General features: G+C 64.8%; 3 protein-coding genes across 3 annotated transcripts; 2 read left to right on the top strand and 1 right to left on the bottom strand.

The window, feature by feature from the left end:
- The first annotated feature begins 242 nt into the window (after window positions 1-242).
- LOC141475939 (lysosomal acid glucosylceramidase-like) lies at window positions 243-4,035 on the top strand. Its single transcript, XM_074164516.1, has 10 exons — window positions 243-306; window positions 536-727; window positions 808-954; window positions 1,065-1,198; window positions 1,541-1,713; window positions 1,827-2,061; window positions 2,817-3,041; window positions 3,113-3,276; window positions 3,365-3,490; window positions 3,566-4,035. The coding sequence occupies exons 1-10, from the start codon at window positions 243-245 to the stop codon at window positions 3,669-3,671; spliced, it is 1,566 nt and encodes a 521-aa protein (XP_074020617.1). The 3' UTR covers window positions 3,672-4,035.
- Window positions 4,036-6,839: 2,804 nt separating this feature from the next.
- Window positions 6,840-9,442, top strand: LOC141475942 (lysosomal acid glucosylceramidase-like). Its single transcript, XM_074164519.1, has 10 exons — window positions 6,840-6,906; window positions 7,055-7,246; window positions 7,328-7,474; window positions 7,651-7,784; window positions 7,977-8,149; window positions 8,252-8,489; window positions 8,569-8,793; window positions 8,877-9,040; window positions 9,130-9,255; window positions 9,334-9,442. Exons 1-10 carry the CDS (start codon window positions 6,840-6,842, stop codon window positions 9,440-9,442), a joined length of 1,575 nt encoding a protein of 524 aa, XP_074020620.1.
- Window positions 9,443-11,221: 1,779 nt separating this feature from the next.
- On the bottom strand, window positions 11,222-14,521 carry MTX1 (metaxin 1). The gene is made up of 8 exons (XM_074164538.1): window positions 14,432-14,521; window positions 14,285-14,354; window positions 13,314-13,393; window positions 13,079-13,171; window positions 12,493-12,675; window positions 12,231-12,307; window positions 11,696-11,850; window positions 11,222-11,615 (listed from the first exon to the last, which is right to left on the bottom strand). The coding sequence occupies exons 1-8, from the start codon at window positions 14,510-14,512 to the stop codon at window positions 11,389-11,391; spliced, it is 966 nt and encodes a 321-aa protein (XP_074020639.1). The 5' UTR covers window positions 14,513-14,521; the 3' UTR covers window positions 11,222-11,388.
- Between the last annotated feature and the right edge of the window lie 66 nt (window positions 14,522-14,587).

Genomic DNA, 14,587 nt, shown 5'->3' with positions numbered 1-14,587 from the left:
GGTGGGCTGTGGGTTCCTGGCACGGATGGACCCACTTTGCCAGGCGAGGGTCTTTGCTGGGGAGGGGGATGACGGGCAGGAGCTCCCTGGCAGCCGAAGCAGGAGTAGGGGCAGAGGAGGGGGTGCTGATCCAGCCGGGGAGCCCAGCCTGTCCCTCCACCCCTCCTGTGCCTGCATCTGCCTTGGCTGAGGGTGTCCCTGCTTGCAGGCTCTGCTCCCTGGGACCTGCTGGAGCTGGGGACATGGGGGCTGTCAGCGTCCTGGGCTGGCTGCTGCTGCTGCTACAGGCGGTGACCCAGGCTGCAGGTGAGCACGGGGACACAGCAGGGGTGGCAATGGGACAGCGTGGCCTGGGCACTGGGGTGCTCTGGGACAGGGTCAGGAGCCTGGGGGCAGTGCAGGAGCCGGGGTACCCAGGGAGCAGACGGGGTGCGGAGCACGGGGGCAGAGGCAGCACCCTGGGGCAGGCAGCAGAGCTCTGGCGGGGACACGTCCCCGAGCCGGCAGCTGCCCCCACCCTGCCCGTGCCCCCCAGGTGCCCAGCCCTGCAGCCCCAAGTACTTTGGCCATGACTCCATCGTATGTGTCTGCAACGCCACGTACTGTGACACGCTGGACCCCGTGGTGCTGCCGGCCCCGGGCACCTACATCAAGTATGAGAGCAGCAAGGCCGGCAAGCGGCTGGAGCGCAGCGAGGGGAGCTTCCAGCGCAGCCTGCATGCTCCAGGTACCCACCACGACCACGGGGCAGCGGGTGCCCCTGTGGGACCTCTGGGCACCACAACCTGAGCTGGGGTTTCCCTCCAGGGCTGCTGCTGACGCTCAACATCTCCACACTCTACCAGCACGTGAAGGGCTTCGGTGGGTCCCTCTCTGATGCCGCTGCCATCAACATCCTGGGGCTGTCGCAGCCTGCCCAGGACAACCTGCTCCGCTCCTACTTCTCTGAGAGCGGTGAGTGGTGCCAGCAGTGTGGGGCTGCTCGCAGGGCTGTGCCTGCTGCAGGGACATTCATCACCTGGGCAGATACTCCAGTGCTGCCTGATTCTTTTCCCACTCTGTAGGGATCGAGTACAACCTCATCCGGCTCCCCATGGCTTGCAGCGACTTCTCCGTCCGCCCCTACAGCTACGATGACGTCCCCCACGACTACGAGCTGAAGCACTTCAGGCTGGCTGAGGAGGATGTGAAGTTGAAGGTGGGAGGCTGAAGCTGCTGCCACTGGCGCCGTGTCCCCTCTCCCGCTGGAGCTCCTGCGTGTGCCAGGACCCCCGTGCCTGCGCGCTGCTAAGCCCCTTGCAGGGTGGCAGAGTGTGTGGGGACAGCGCATGTGAGCTGGCGCCTCCTCCGAGGCATGTTCTGGCACATCCCGGCTGGGACTGGCAGGGTGCAGAGCCAGGGCATCGTGCCATGGGGTGGTGCTCGCAGGCTGCTGTTCCCCGCAGAGGTCACTTGAGTGCTCCCGTTCCTTCTGCGCTGAGCCGGCCAGTTTCGGGGGGCTGCAGTGGGAGCTGAGCCATCGCTCTGCCCCCTCCTGCAGATCCCCCTCCTGCACCGAGCCTCGGCCATGAGCAGGCGGATGCTGTCACTGTATGCCAGCCCCTGGACCTCTCCAGGCTGGATGAAGAGCAACGGGGATGTCCGCGGGAAGGGGACACTGAAGGGGCAGGCGGGAGACAAGTACCACAAGACCTGGGCCAACTACTTCATCAAGTACCGTGCCCCAGGGCTGGGATGCTCGAGGACCATGGGGGGCTGGGGCATGATTTGGGGTGGGCAGAGGGTGGGCAGGCAATGCTGATGCTGACCCCTCTTCCCTGTGCAAGGTTCCTGGATGAATACGCCAAATACAACGTGACCTTCTGGGCGGTGACTGCACAGAACGAGCCCCTCGCAGCCATCTTCACACCCCCCCAGTTCCCCACTATTGCCTTCACCGCTGTGCAGCAGAGGGACTTTGTCGTCCGTGACCTGGGCCCTGCGCTGGCCCGCAGCCCCCACCGCACCCGCCTTATCATCCTGGACGACCAGCGCATCCACCTCCCGCACTGGGCCAAAGCGGTGAAGAGCAAAGCCCCTCGCCCTGCATGGCTCCTCCTGCTCCCTCTGCTCTGTGTCCCACCAAAGCATTGGGTTTTATCTGAAAATTAAGGCAGCAGCCTCTCCCAGCCCCAGGCAGAGCAGGAGGCAAACCGGGTCTGCCAGAGAGGGAGCCGGAGACGGCTAATTCGGTAGCAACCGCCTCCGTGTGTGCTTGGGTGAATCAGGGACAGGAGGTGGCATCTGCATCCTGGAGTCCTGCTGGCCGGCACCCCAGCTCCTTCTCCAGGCAGAGTTTCAACTGATTCGGCTTGTTCCTTTGCAATGCTGAAGAGCTGTTTGTGGGAATTACCTCAAACTAAAAGGAAAAATAATAAAACCTGCTCCTGCCCCTGCCTCGAGCGAGGCCAGAGCCACAGGCACAGCACGTCCCTCCCTCGCCTTGAACCAGCAGCACCGGGGGACCACGCAGGGCCGTAGTGCCGAGGGAGGAGCAGGCAGCAGTGGGGGGCGGGGAGCCCACCGAGGGGCTCGTCTGCCTCCATGCACCCATCGCCCTGTACCCAGTGGGGTGCTGGACCCAGATAGGGTGCTGCTCGGGGCTTCCTGCTTGGGGTGCGGGTGCTGACGGGAGCCTGCGGTGCCTGCAGGAGGGGACAGTAGGGGAGGCAGGTGGCCCTAGGGGACCCTGCTGGCACGTGGGATCCGTGTGCCCATCCCCATGGGGCTTAGGGCGCTGGTGGCCCTGGCGTGAGGTGTCCCCTCTGCTCCCCCAGGTCCTGGGCAATGCCACTGCTGCCCGCTACGTTGCTGGCCTGGGGGTTCACTGGTACCTGGACAGCATCGTCCCGGCCAGCTGCAGCCTGGAGGCCACCCACAAGCTCTTCCCTGACCATTTTCTCCTCTACACGGAGGCCTGCAGCGGCTTCCTCACCCTCCGGTTCTCTGTGTCCCTGGGCTGCTGGGAGCGAGGAGAAAGCTACAGCCACAGCATCCTGACGGTACGGCCACCCCCAGCACTGCCCGCCTGGGCCCGCCTTAGTCCCACTCAGCCCCTTCCCCACCTGCCCAGGTCCTGAACCACTTTGTGGCCGGCTGGACCGACTGGAACCTGGCCCTGGACCTGGAGGGGGGCCCCAACTGGGTCAAGAACTTTGTGGACAGCCCCATCATTGTGGACAGCAGCAAGGATGTCTTCTACAAGCAGCCCATGTTCTACCACCTGGGGCACTTCAGGTGGGTCGGGGCCGGGGAGGCTCAGGAGCTCTCAATCCGCCTGCCCGAGACTGGGGGCACGATCCCTCCCCTGTTCCTCTTCCCGCAGCAAGTTCATCCCTGAGGGCTCGCGGCGCGTGGGCCTGCACAGCAGCCACCGAAGTCTCATCTGTCAGCTGGAGCACGTGGCCATCCTGCGTCCCGACGGGGCCCTCGTCCTGGTGGTCCTCAACAGGTCAGCAGGGCAGCCCAGGTGGGGGGACGCTCGGCTCTGGCTGTGCCGTCCTGCCCAGCCCTTCTTGCCCCCCAGGTCTGGCTGGGACATGCCATTCTGGATCCAGGACCCCACTGTTGGTTTCATCGAGACCATGGCTCCGGCCAACTCCATCCAGACCTACCTGTGGCTTGGAAAGTGACAGCCAGGGCAGGGCGAGGGATGGAACTGCGTGGCTGGGGGGTCTCTGGGTGTCCCCTGCCCTTTCCAGCACCCTTCCACCTTTCCCTTCCGCCAATGGTGGAAGCAGGCAGTGACCCACCACCGGTACAGGACGGACCGAGGGTCCTGCCCCTGCACTAGGGGCTGCATGTGGTCCCGGCGCTGGGGTCCCAGCAGGGCTGCCACTGCCAGTGCTTCCCAGCCTTCCCCATCCCTCCCTGGCGTTCCCCAGCCCCCTGAAGGCTCCTGCTGCAGCGTCTCCTGGACTACACTTCCACACGTGGCTCCCTTAAAACCTTTGCGTGTGTCTCGGGCACCAAGTAAAGCCGTGACGCGTTCCCTCCAGTATGTGCCGTCCCCGTCAGTGTTTCCTCTACACTCTCGGAAATTGCTCGGTTTTCCTCGGAGAGGCGGCAAAGGCCAAGGGGTGCCCCAGAGGGCTCTGTCCCCGTGGCCCGCGTGTGGCTGCCTTGTTTATCGCTGCAGCTGGAGACTCAGCTGCTCGCCAGCTCTTGATTCATTTCATATGTCCCATTGGCTTTCCCCAGCCTACTTTTTAAAAAAAAATTTTTTTTTTAATCCAAATGTCCTGTTGTCCCAGGGCGGACACTGCAGAAAAGGTTGAGCAAATTGTATCAGTGTCCCCATCCACCAGACCTCGCAGACAAATTAGGTTGGTGCCATCTCTTCCAGAGCTCATGCTCTGCTGGTGTGGCCTCCGGACAGACTCCCTTCTGTTCTGGCCGTGGCCGACATCGAGCTGGCAGCCCGCAATTACCTGGCTGTCTTGTTTGCTCTCTTTAAATACCAGTTACAGTATTTGCTTGCTCCAGCCTTTGGGAACGTTACCAGCATCTTTGAAGTCCCGGAATGAGAAAACCAGAGCACTCCTTGGCAAACTCCCCTTGTGTGAGAGTTGTGGAGTTGCTGACACTGGGGGAAAAAGGAAAAAAAAAAGAGGTTTAACAGCTGTTTTCTTGGAGTGTAGCATGAAGGCAGCACCGGGCTCCATCTCAGCCCTGTTCACAGAGCACATCTGCCTGTCCTGCACTTTTATCGATGTTCCTGGGTAGCGCTGGCCCAAACTTGATCTCTGTGCTGGACCAAGGTAGAGCAAAGCTCTGCCAGGCAGGGAAGGCGCATACACAGCCCCACATCCCCAGATGTTCAGCAGCGCTCAGGGACGCGTGTGCAGGGAAATGCTTCGGTGCAGCCCCTCCAGCTGGGCTCTGCGCTCCCCGGCCGTCTGGAATCCCATCTGCCACAGGGCTCGTACCTTCCCCCTGTGCTGAAAAGCTGACGGGGAAACCGAGGGATGCAACATCCCCATTGGTGGGAGCGAGGGGCTGGGGGGAGGCTGAAGGAATTGTCCCCGTGGTTCCCACCGGCGCAGCCTGTGCTGGGGGGAGAGCTTTGCTCTGGCTGCAGTGGCAGGAGCGGTCTCTGGGCAAAGGGCTGTCTCCCCAGCCACCCACACAAGTGGCATCGGTGGGACAGCGAGGCTGGGCTGGGCAGATGCTGCCTCTCCCATGGCTCTGCCCTGCTCCTGTTTCTCCTGATAGGCAGGTGCCTGCAATTAGGAAGGATCCCAAATTAGAAGGTGCCGAGCCCAGACTTGTTTTGCAGATGATAAACTCCTGCAGCCTGCTCCACCCAGCCCAGCTGCGGGCATGGGGCTCAGGCGTGGGGGGTACGGCCCCATGGCAAGGGTGAGCGGGCCCCCAGCAGGCAGCACTCGCAGCCCCCCACTGTGCCTGAGCAGCTGTAGGGACCCAGCAGAGATGCTAGGGTGGGCACAGTGACCCCTAATCCTGCCCAGGCCAGTCCTGGGGGGCAAGGCTGCTTTTGTGGGGCTCTTTGAAGGGGAGTGCTGCACTGGACGCACATGGCTGCAGGGGGGTCCTGTCTGGGGTGATGGAGGCAACTGGGGGGCTGGGGGGCATCCCGCCCTCCCCAAAACTTCCCTCTGGCCACTGGGGCAGGTTTCAGGAGAGCTTTGCAAATGCTGCGGTGAGTGTTGAAAGTTCTCATTGGAGCCAGGTTGCAAAATCATCCCCGGGCTCCTTTTCAAAATGCACAAGAGTCCCATGAGCTGTCTCTCCTCTCCCGGACTCACCTTTCCTGCTCCACCAGACGCCGTCACCTCCCACCACGCACAGCCAGGACGCAGGTCCCGCCGCCCCACTGAGACGCGGCGAGAGGGTTTAGTGGCAGCAGGTGAGTACCCTGGGTCTTCAGTGGCTTCATCAGCTGGCAGAGGTGGGGATGGCCCCGGACAGCAGGACCACGCTGAGGCCATGCCCACGGTGCTGGGCATCACCCCCAGGCAGGGAGCGGAAGGTGATGGGTGCGGGAGAGCCCACCTGGCCCTGGTCCCCATCCCGCACAGTCTCCGGGAGCAGTGAGCTGGTGCTATGTCCCACCCTTGCCTCCCCCTGCCTGCAGGCAGCACCTGGCACCGGGGTCCTGAGGCGCAGAGGAGGCTCCTCTCATACTCTCTCAAGAAGCTCCTTGCCCAGCATCACGGGAAGGATGTGGCAGGGTGGGGACACCTGCAGAGAGCAGGGAAATGCAGGAGCCCTCTGCACTGAGGGCTCGAGCCCCAAAACCCTCTGGCTGGGCAAGCCCCGGCTGCCGCACTCATTGGGTTAGGAACATGGAGCTGTTTGCTCCCGGCTGTGGCTTGGGAGTCACCAGGCACACGTGGAGCAGCGTGGCACGGCATGGCGTGGCACGGCACAGCCCAGCACAGCACCACTGGGGGATGAACATGGAGGGAGGAGTGGGAGTGGGGCGATGGGAGTGAACAGAGCTGCCGGGTACAGCCAGCGTGGGCGGCTGGGAATGCCAGCCTGGTGGGTGGGGGGCAGCACACAGCCGGGGGGATGTGGGCACTGGCAGGGCAGAAGGGAAGGTGAGCACTGGGGAGCGGGCAGGACAACAGGGGCTCAGCCCTGGCTGAGGGTGCTGATGCTCCCTGAGGCTCCTAGGCAGGGGATGGTGGGGCTGTCCCTGGCCTGGGTCTCTGACCCCACGCGGGGATGATGGGACAGGGCGAGAGGACCTCGCTGCTGACACTCGCCACCCTGCTCCCAGCCCTGGTCCTTGCCATCAGCATCCATCCAAGCCGCGCTACAGCAGAGGTGTCATGGGCCCTGGGTGTGCCAGCCTCCTGGGCTGGCTCCTGCTGGGGCAGGCAGCGTTGCAGGCGGCAGGTAAGTGCTGGCACTGTATCCCCGAGCTGCTGAGGTTAGTGGTTTGGAGTGGCACGGACATGGGTTCGGTGTCCGTGGTGGGTCGAAGGGGTGAGCTCGGCTCCTGCCGCAGCCCCCTGTACCTGCCCGCTCTCTCCTCCTGCCGAAGGCGGCCGTCCCTGCGATGCCAAGGACTTCGGTCACGGCTCACTGGTGTGCGCCTGCAGCGCCACGTACTGTGACACGCTGGATCCCGTGGTGCTGCCGACCCCGGGCACCTACATCAAGTACGAGAGCAGCAAGGCTGGCAAGCGGCTGGAGCGCAGCGAGGGGAGCTTCCAGCACAACACTGAGATCCCAGGTACCTGCCACGGCCAGACCCTGTGCACCGGAGAGCAGACTGTCCCTGCGCAGTGGCTGCGATGATGTTTGTCCCTGGCAGATTTCCATCTCACCCTGAACACGGCGCAGCGGTACCAGAAGGTGAAGGGCTTTGGTGGCTCCATCACTGATGCAGCTGCCATCAACATCCAGTCCCTGTCCAAAGATGCCCAGAACCACCTACTCCGCTCCTATTTCTCCGAGGAAGGTGGGCCTGGGGCAGGGCAATGCTGCTGGGTGACGGGGCCAGGCTGCCCACCCTCCCCTCCTTGGGGTCTGGCTGCTGAGCCTCGTGCCGAGGGGCTGGGAGGTTCCTGGAAGCCAGGGGGCTGCACCCCCTGAATATAACCCAGCCATGCCCATCACTGCCTGCCCTGTCCCCAGGCATCGAGTACAACCTCGTGCGCGTCCCCATGGCCAGCACCGACTTCTCCGTTCGCTTGTACACCTATGCTGACGCGGAGGGTGACTTTGAGCTGAAGCACTTCAACCTGACAGAGGAGGACACACGGATGAAGGTGAGTCCTGCAGGGTGAGCCCGAGGCTGCAGCCTGTGTGGGATGGGACGGGATGAGACGGGACAGGCTGTGCTGGGCTGGGGAAGGGCAGCACCTTCCCGCTGATGGGGAGGAAGAGGACTTGTCCTGATGCCTGTGATGCTGGTGCCAGGGCAGACCTGGAGAGCCCACTGCCATCCTGGTTCTCCCCAGATCCCCATCCTCCAAGCAGCCCAGGCAGTGGCCAAGCGGCCACTGTCGCTGTACGCCAGCCCCTGGACCTCCCCAGTCTGGATGAAGACGAACGGTGCGATGACGGGGAGGGGAACACTGAAGGGCAGCCCTGGGGACAAGTATCACCAGGCCTGGGCCAAGTACTTTATCCGGTGAGGGGTCGCGGGAGCGCGGTGGGCAGCAGAGTCGCTGTGTCTGGGGCTGGAGCCGGCGCTGCCGTGACGAGGCTGTTCACCATCTGCCCCCGCACCCAGGTTCCTGGACGAATACGCCAAACACAACCTGACCTTCTGGGCGGTGACGGCGGGGAATGAGCCCACGGCCGGTGAGATCATCTTTTACCCCTTCCAGTGCCTGGGCTTCTCCCCCGAGCACCAGCGGGACTTCATCGCACGGGACCTGGGCCCCGCGCTGGCCAACAGCTCCCACCATGACGTCCAGCTCATCATCCTGGATGACCAGAGAGTGATGCTGCCCTACTGGGCCCAGGTGGTGAGTCCCCACAGTGGCTCTCTTGTCCTCGTGGTGGCTCTCCCAGCCCTGGGCACTGGTGACTCCTTTCTCCCACCAGGTTCTCAAAGACCCTGTGGCCGCCAGCTACATCAGCGGCATTGGCATCCACTGGTACCTGGATTTCCTGGCACCTATCGACCTCACGCTCTCCATCACCCATCACCTCTTCCCAGACTATTTCCTCCTCTCCACGGAGGCCTCCGCCGGCTCCTACTTCTGGGAGCCCAGGGTGGTGCTGGGCGGCTGGGACCGCGGGACCAAATACAGCCACAGCATCCTGACGGTGGGGCTCAGCGGGGGCTGTGGACGCGCCGGTCACCCCCTGCGCCTGCCCGCGGCTCAGCACCATCACCTGCCCCATTGCAGAACCTCAACAACTATGTGACAGGCTGGACTGACTGGAACCTGGCCCTGGACCTGGAGGGGGGCCCCAACTGGAGCAAGAACTATGTGGACAGCCCCATCATTGTGGACAGCAGCAAGGACGTCTTCTACAAGCAGCCCATGTTCTACCACCTGGGGCACTTCAGGTGGGTCGGGGCTGGGGGTGGCCGGCAAGGGGCTGCTGGCTCCGGCTGCCATCCCAGGCCCCATGCTCAGGCCCTGCTTTTTCCTGCAGCAAGTTCATCCCCGAGGGCTCCTGGCGTGTGGGGCTGGCTGTCTCCAGGAAGTGCCGCCGGTGTGACCTGGAGCACTCGGCTTTCCTGCGCCCGGATGGCACCGTCGTCCTGGTGGTCCTGAACCGGTGAGTGATTCCGCCCCACACCCCGGCTGGAAGCCCAGCTGCCCCCTCTGACCTCCAGCCTCTCTCGCATCCCCACAGCTCCCCTGTGGATGTGGCCTTCGGGATCTCTGACCCACGGGTCGGCTTTATTGCGGCCGTGGCCACCGGTGACTCCATCCAGACGTTCCTGTGGAAGCAGCCGGCCTAGCGCCATGGCGGCAGAGGAGGGAGGTGCTGGCACCGGGAGCGGGGTGCTGGTGGAGGGCTTGGGGACGGGTCCTGGTGCAGGGATGGGGCTGTGGCACAGCCCCACGATGCCCCAGGGGACCTGTTTGACCTGAGGGCTGCAATGTCTGCTCTTTTCTAGATGTTTTCATAAAATAAACAGGTTTTCTACAACCTCGCCTGCACCCCCTCTGCCCTCCCTTGCTGCCTGCTTGGTGGGCAGGACTGTGCCAGGAAGCAGGTTTGGGGCCGACTGAGCCCCATGGGGTCCCATCGTGCCGCTGCCTGGGTTCTTGGGGTCGCTCGGCCGGGAGTGGGTCCATGCTACAGGGAGACAGGGTGCTGTCACCCCGAGGGGCAGCATCTCCCTCCCCTCTGCCCACTGCAGCATCCCCCAGGCAGGGCAGGGGCCCGGGGCCAGCAGCAGCCATGACCCACAGCCGGGGTTCAGCGCCAGGCCCTGACATCAGCAGCTCCGGCTTCTCCTCTCAGCTGCAGCAGGAGGCCGTGTGCTGCGGTTTCTGCTGCTGGAGCAGCCATCAGCACGCCCCCCCCCCCCCCCCCCCTTCCAGTTAATGGGAACCGGGAGCGTCGGGTACATACTTCCCGAGTGACGTTATGGGGGAGCGGGCATGGGGGGAGCTGCACTGAGTCATCCCCCTCCCGCTGGGGCCCCTTGAACTGGGCCAATATGGGGGAGGCTCCGCAGCCGGCACTGCGCCACAGTGCAGGGCCCCCCCCCCCCCCCCCGGCCATCACAGCCATGCGGGGGGCACATGGAGCGTGTGTCTGGGTGCACAGCCAGGGGACACGGGGCCAGCCCCTGTAGGCGCCGGCAGCAGCCCTGTGAGGATGCCGGTGGTGGCAGCGGCCGAACAAGCAAGGACTGTGTGCCGCCCAGCAGCCGGGGCGCAGCCGGCCTGGCCACACGCCGCCTTTCCATTTGTGTGCTCATAAACTGGCAGCGGCCAGAGGAAACCGCGGCAGCAGGGCCATACCCGGGCCCCAGCCCCACGCCGGGGTGTCCCCAGGGAGCACTGCGGTGCTGCAGGGGCACACAGTGCCTGGGTGGCCGCCACTGACCCCCGTGCAGCCCACGCAGCCCTGGCCACGCTGGCAGAGCCCGTGCTTACTGCACGACATGCTCTTGGCAGTGCCAGTGGCAAGGAACTCCCCTCTGCTGGCAGGCACAGGGGAATGCAAACACAGCTGTCAGCACTGGAGGGATTCCGGCTGCAGCCACAGCCACTTGCCGCCCTGCTCGCACTGCTGCAGGGAGCTGAGCTCTGGGTGTCCCTCCAGTCCCTTCCAGGCTGGGGACGCCTCCTGATGACGAGCCTGGTCCTCCTATGCCACTGGTTTCTGCTGCGGCAGGCAGCTGGCCAGGGACCATCGCTGGCCGTGTCACAGCTCTGGCTGGCAGCAGCATGGGGACCAGCCCCACAGCCGCTCTGCCTGGTAGCCAGAGGGCAGGGATGTCGCGGGGCAGGGGAGATGGAGGGACTCAGCCCCACAGCTGCCACAGAAAGGATGGGGGATGCTGCTGAGACGCTCACAGATGCTTTTAGGAAGCTAAAAACCTGCAGGTGTCCCCTTTGCCCCGGCCCCTTTGCACCCTAAGGCTGGGGACGAGCAGTGCGGTACCAGGGCTGAGCAGGACCGGCATCAGGGCAGCCCACTGGTGCCCGCTGCAGTGCTCCAGGCTGTGCAACTGGGGAAACTGGGAAGGGCCCTGAGCTTGCTGGGAGGAGGAGAGGGCACAGGCAGAGAGAGGGAGGTTTTATTGGTGTGGCAGGTGAGCTCTCCGCCAAGGGGGCTGCGATTCCTGGCAGGACATGGAGCAGAGACCCACAGGGAGCGATGCCGCCAGGCTCTCAGCGTAAAAACAGTCAGTTCCAGGGGCTGGAGGAACAGTCGCGCAGCTCTTCCTCACTCCTCCTCTTCCTCTTCCTCCTCCGCCAGGGTGATGGGCTGGGGGCCGGCCGGCCCTGCGCCGCCGCGCTGGATGGAGACGATGCCGCTCAGGAAGGCATAGCCCAGCATGGCCACCAGCCCCACCAACACGGACAGCAGCTGGTTGCGCCGTTTGTGGGGGTCCTCTTCCACCTCGCCGCCATCGGCGCCTGCAGCCCGCGGGGCACTGGCTGGGGGCTCGCCTGGCGGGGACAGAGCAGGGATATGGAGGGGGACCGGGTCACCCTGAGCCCACAGGGTGAGGCAGAGGGATGCATCTCACCTCCGTCCCAGGGGAAGTAGAGGCTGAGGATGGAGGTGCAGTAGTTGCACAGGTTCTGCAAGGACTTCAGGTGCTGCTGCAGTTTCCCGTTGGGCAGCTTCGCCTTCAGGAGTGGCGCCAGGCGGCTGAAGACGAAGGCGTCGAGGGAGGCCGGCCTGGGGCACAGAGACCTGCGACTGGGTCACTGTCCCTCTGTAATCCCCACCCAAAGCCACCCGGTCGCATCATCCACCCCCAGCGTCCCAGGAGATGGCTCCTCCTCAGGTGGGCTCGCTGCTTCCAGCCCCCGAGGTGAGGACAAGGGGAGCAGGACCTTCCCACCCCACAGCAGCTCTGGTGGCGGGCACAGAAATGCTGGGGCTGGTGGCAGCTCCTGCAGCCTTAATTCCTGCCACCCACATCGCTCCGTGGTACCACAGACAGCCCTGTCCCCTGTCAGCCTGTCCAGCCCCCAAAGTGACATGCACAGGCTGTGGCTTCCCCGGGTGCAGGGGGCTCTCAGGCCCCAGAGCACCTTCGCCCTCCGGCCACCTACGAGTCTCCAAAGAAAAACTTCTGGGAGCCAAGGCGCTGGGACAGGAGTGTCAGGCATTCCCGAGCATCCCGGTAGAGCTGGAGGAGGAGGACAGAGGGTTGTCACCCACCCAGCCACACAGCAGATGGCCACGGTGCTAAGGGGAGTGGGACAGGGGTGCTCAGCCAGGGTGAACCCCAGACCTCGATTAAGATTTTGGCCTCATGTGGGTCCCTCTGGGCACCCGCCGAGGAGCCGCCGTGCCCCGACCACGTCCCCTCACCTCCTTCTCCAGCTTCTCCTCATCCTCCATGTAGCCGTCTCCCCACATGAGCTGCAGCCGCTCCAGGTGCTGCTTGTGCATGCAGTTGGGCAGGAAGAAGTTGAGGGGGAAGGGAATGGTTTCCGCATACCACTTCCGCGTGTGCTCCACGTAGTTCTTTGCGTCCACCCAAAAGGTGTGGATCTGCAGCAGAGAACAATCCATGCCCAGGCCACGGCGGGGCTGGAGCCAGCGCAGCCTCTTGCCGTGGCAGGAGCTGCAGAGCCGGTGCCCAGCACTGCTCACACTGGTGCGAGCCCAGCAGAGGACTGGCTGCCCCAGGGACCGCAAGGGGCTGGGAGACATCAGGGTCAAGGCCAGAGCCCAGCCCTGGCTGCACAACCCACTGCTTCCCCACAGGATCCCCGGCATCCCGATCCCCGCTATCCCGATCCCTGCTATGGATGCTCCAGGCCCCTGGGATTTTGCTGCCTGGACCGCTCTCCGGGCAAGGGGGCACACACCGGAGCCCACCGGCACCACACCAGGGAGTGGATCTGGTTGTCCGTGAGGCCATGTCCCTCGTGTGCCCCCCCCCGAGACTCACCAGCACTGGCAAGAGTTTCTCTTCCAGCAAGGACACGAAGGCCAGCGTGTCCGCCCCTTGCGTGGCTGAGAGGTCGTAGTCAGCATTGTACTTCTGCAGAGCAAACGCAACGGGCATGATCCGGTGGGGAAGCAGCAAATCCCGCCAGAGCCTCTCAGGTGACCCCCACAAAGCACGGAGGGACAAGCCCCCTCCCTCCTAGGGGGCCAGAGGATGCCCCTTGTCCCCCCCCTACCTGTTTCCTGAGGTGAGTTATGATCTGCTGTGTTTTGGAGATGGTGCCCTCATCCCGCGTCTTCAGCGCAGGCAGGCGGCCTGGGGGCAGGCAGAGGGGTGGCTGCAGGCAGCGGTGTCACCCTGCCATGGGCCAGGGGTGCGGGGGGCCATGAAGGGCCCCCACGCTCAGGTGAGGGTGCGTGAAGCAGAGGGATAGGTGGATGTGGTGGGGTGGGGGAGCATATAAGGTGGGGCAGGGGGGCACAGGGACACAAGGGGTGTGGGTGAGAGGTTGAAAGCTGTGAGCGATGGGAGACAGGGAGCGTGCTGGGATGGAGCGGGTGCAATGGGGTGAGGGGGGTGTAACGTGGGGGAGGGCGGTGGTGCGAGGGGGAGGCAATGGACAAGAGACGGTGCAATGGAGTGGAGGGGTGCAACGGGGTGAGAGGAGCATGCGATGGGGTGGGGGAGGTACGATGGGGTGGGGGGGCTGTGATGAGACAGGGGGATGAGATGGAGCAGAGAGGGTGGGATGTGGCAGAGGGTGGGATGTGGCAGGGATGTGCGATGTCGTGGGGGGTGCGATGGGGTGGGGGGGATGCAATGGGGTGAGGGGGCCATGCGATGGGGCAGGAGGGTGCGATGGGGTGAAGGGGGTGCAGTAGTGCAAGGCGGAGGCAATAGGACAAGGGGGTTGCAATGGGGTGGGGGTGTGCCATGGGGCCAGGGGGGTGCAATGGGGAGAGAGAGTGTGATAGGGTGGGGGGGTGCCATGAGGCAGAGGGGTGTGTTGGGGCGGGGGGGGGGTGAGATTGGGAAGGGGGGTGCCATGGGGCGGGGGGGTGAGATGGGGCAAAGGGCTGTGATGGGGTGATGGGGGTGCCGTGGGGCAGAGGGATGCGGCGGGGCGGGGGACAGCGGGCGGTGCCGGTGCAGGCTGGGTGGTCCCGGCTGCGGGCGACGGCGGTGTCTTCGGGGGGGGGCCCTTACCGGAGGGGCTCCTCCAGGGGCTGGTAACCCGGTGCACCTTCAGCGGCGCCCCCGTGAACCGCGCGTAGGTCTGCAAGAGAGAGCGGAGGGAGGGTCGGGGGTGGGCCGGGGGGACGCACCGGCCCCGGCACCGGCCCCGCCGCTCACCAGCACGGCCAGGCAGTCGGGGTCCACCGAGGGCAGCCCCCAGCCCCCGGCCCAGCAGAACAGCTCCATGGGCGCCGCCATCTTCCCGCCCGACCCGGAACCACACGGGCCGGCTCCGCCCGCCCCCACCGCGGGGGGGCACCGGCGGCGCCCGCA

Source organism: Numenius arquata, chromosome 27, assembly GCF_964106895.1.
Source record: "Numenius arquata chromosome 27, bNumArq3.hap1.1, whole genome shotgun sequence".
Classification (NCBI taxonomy): Eukaryota; Metazoa; Chordata; class Aves; order Charadriiformes; family Scolopacidae; genus Numenius; species Numenius arquata.
Note: the sequence above shows the minus strand (reverse complement) of the source record. Positions and strands in the feature narration are given on the sequence as shown.

Bases quoted from the DNA above. Each gene is read 5' to 3' on its own strand.
- LOC141475939 (XM_074164516.1), top strand. From the start codon at position 243: ATGGGGGCTGTCAGCGTCCTGGGCTGGCTGCTGCTGCTGCTACAGGCG. The intron at 1,714-1,826 runs GTACCGTGCCCC...TCCCTGTGCAAG, and splicing joins TGGGCCAACTACTTCATCAA to GTTCCTGGATGAATACGCCA. The intron at 3,277-3,364 runs GTGGGTCGGGGC...CTCTTCCCGCAG, and splicing joins TACCACCTGGGGCACTTCAG to CAAGTTCATCCCTGAGGGCT.
- LOC141475942 (XM_074164519.1), top strand. From the start codon at position 6,840: ATGGGCCCTGGGTGTGCCAGCCTCCTGGGCTGGCTCCTGCTGGGGCAG. The intron at 7,785-7,976 runs GTGAGTCCTGCA...GGTTCTCCCCAG, and splicing joins AGGAGGACACACGGATGAAG to ATCCCCATCCTCCAAGCAGC. The intron at 9,041-9,129 runs GTGGGTCGGGGC...TTTTTCCTGCAG, and splicing joins TACCACCTGGGGCACTTCAG to CAAGTTCATCCCCGAGGGCT.
- MTX1 (XM_074164538.1), bottom strand. From the start codon at position 14,512: ATGGCGGCGCCCATGGAGCTGTTCTGCTGGGCCGGGGGCTGGGGGCTG. The intron at 13,394-14,284 runs GTAAGGGCCCCC...GCCTGCCCCCAG, and splicing joins CCCCTGGAGGAGCCCCTCCG to GCCGCCTGCCTGCGCTGAAG. The intron at 12,676-13,078 runs GTGAGTCTCGGG...TCTCTGCTGCAG, and splicing joins AGAAACTCTTGCCAGTGCTG to ATCCACACCTTTTGGGTGGA.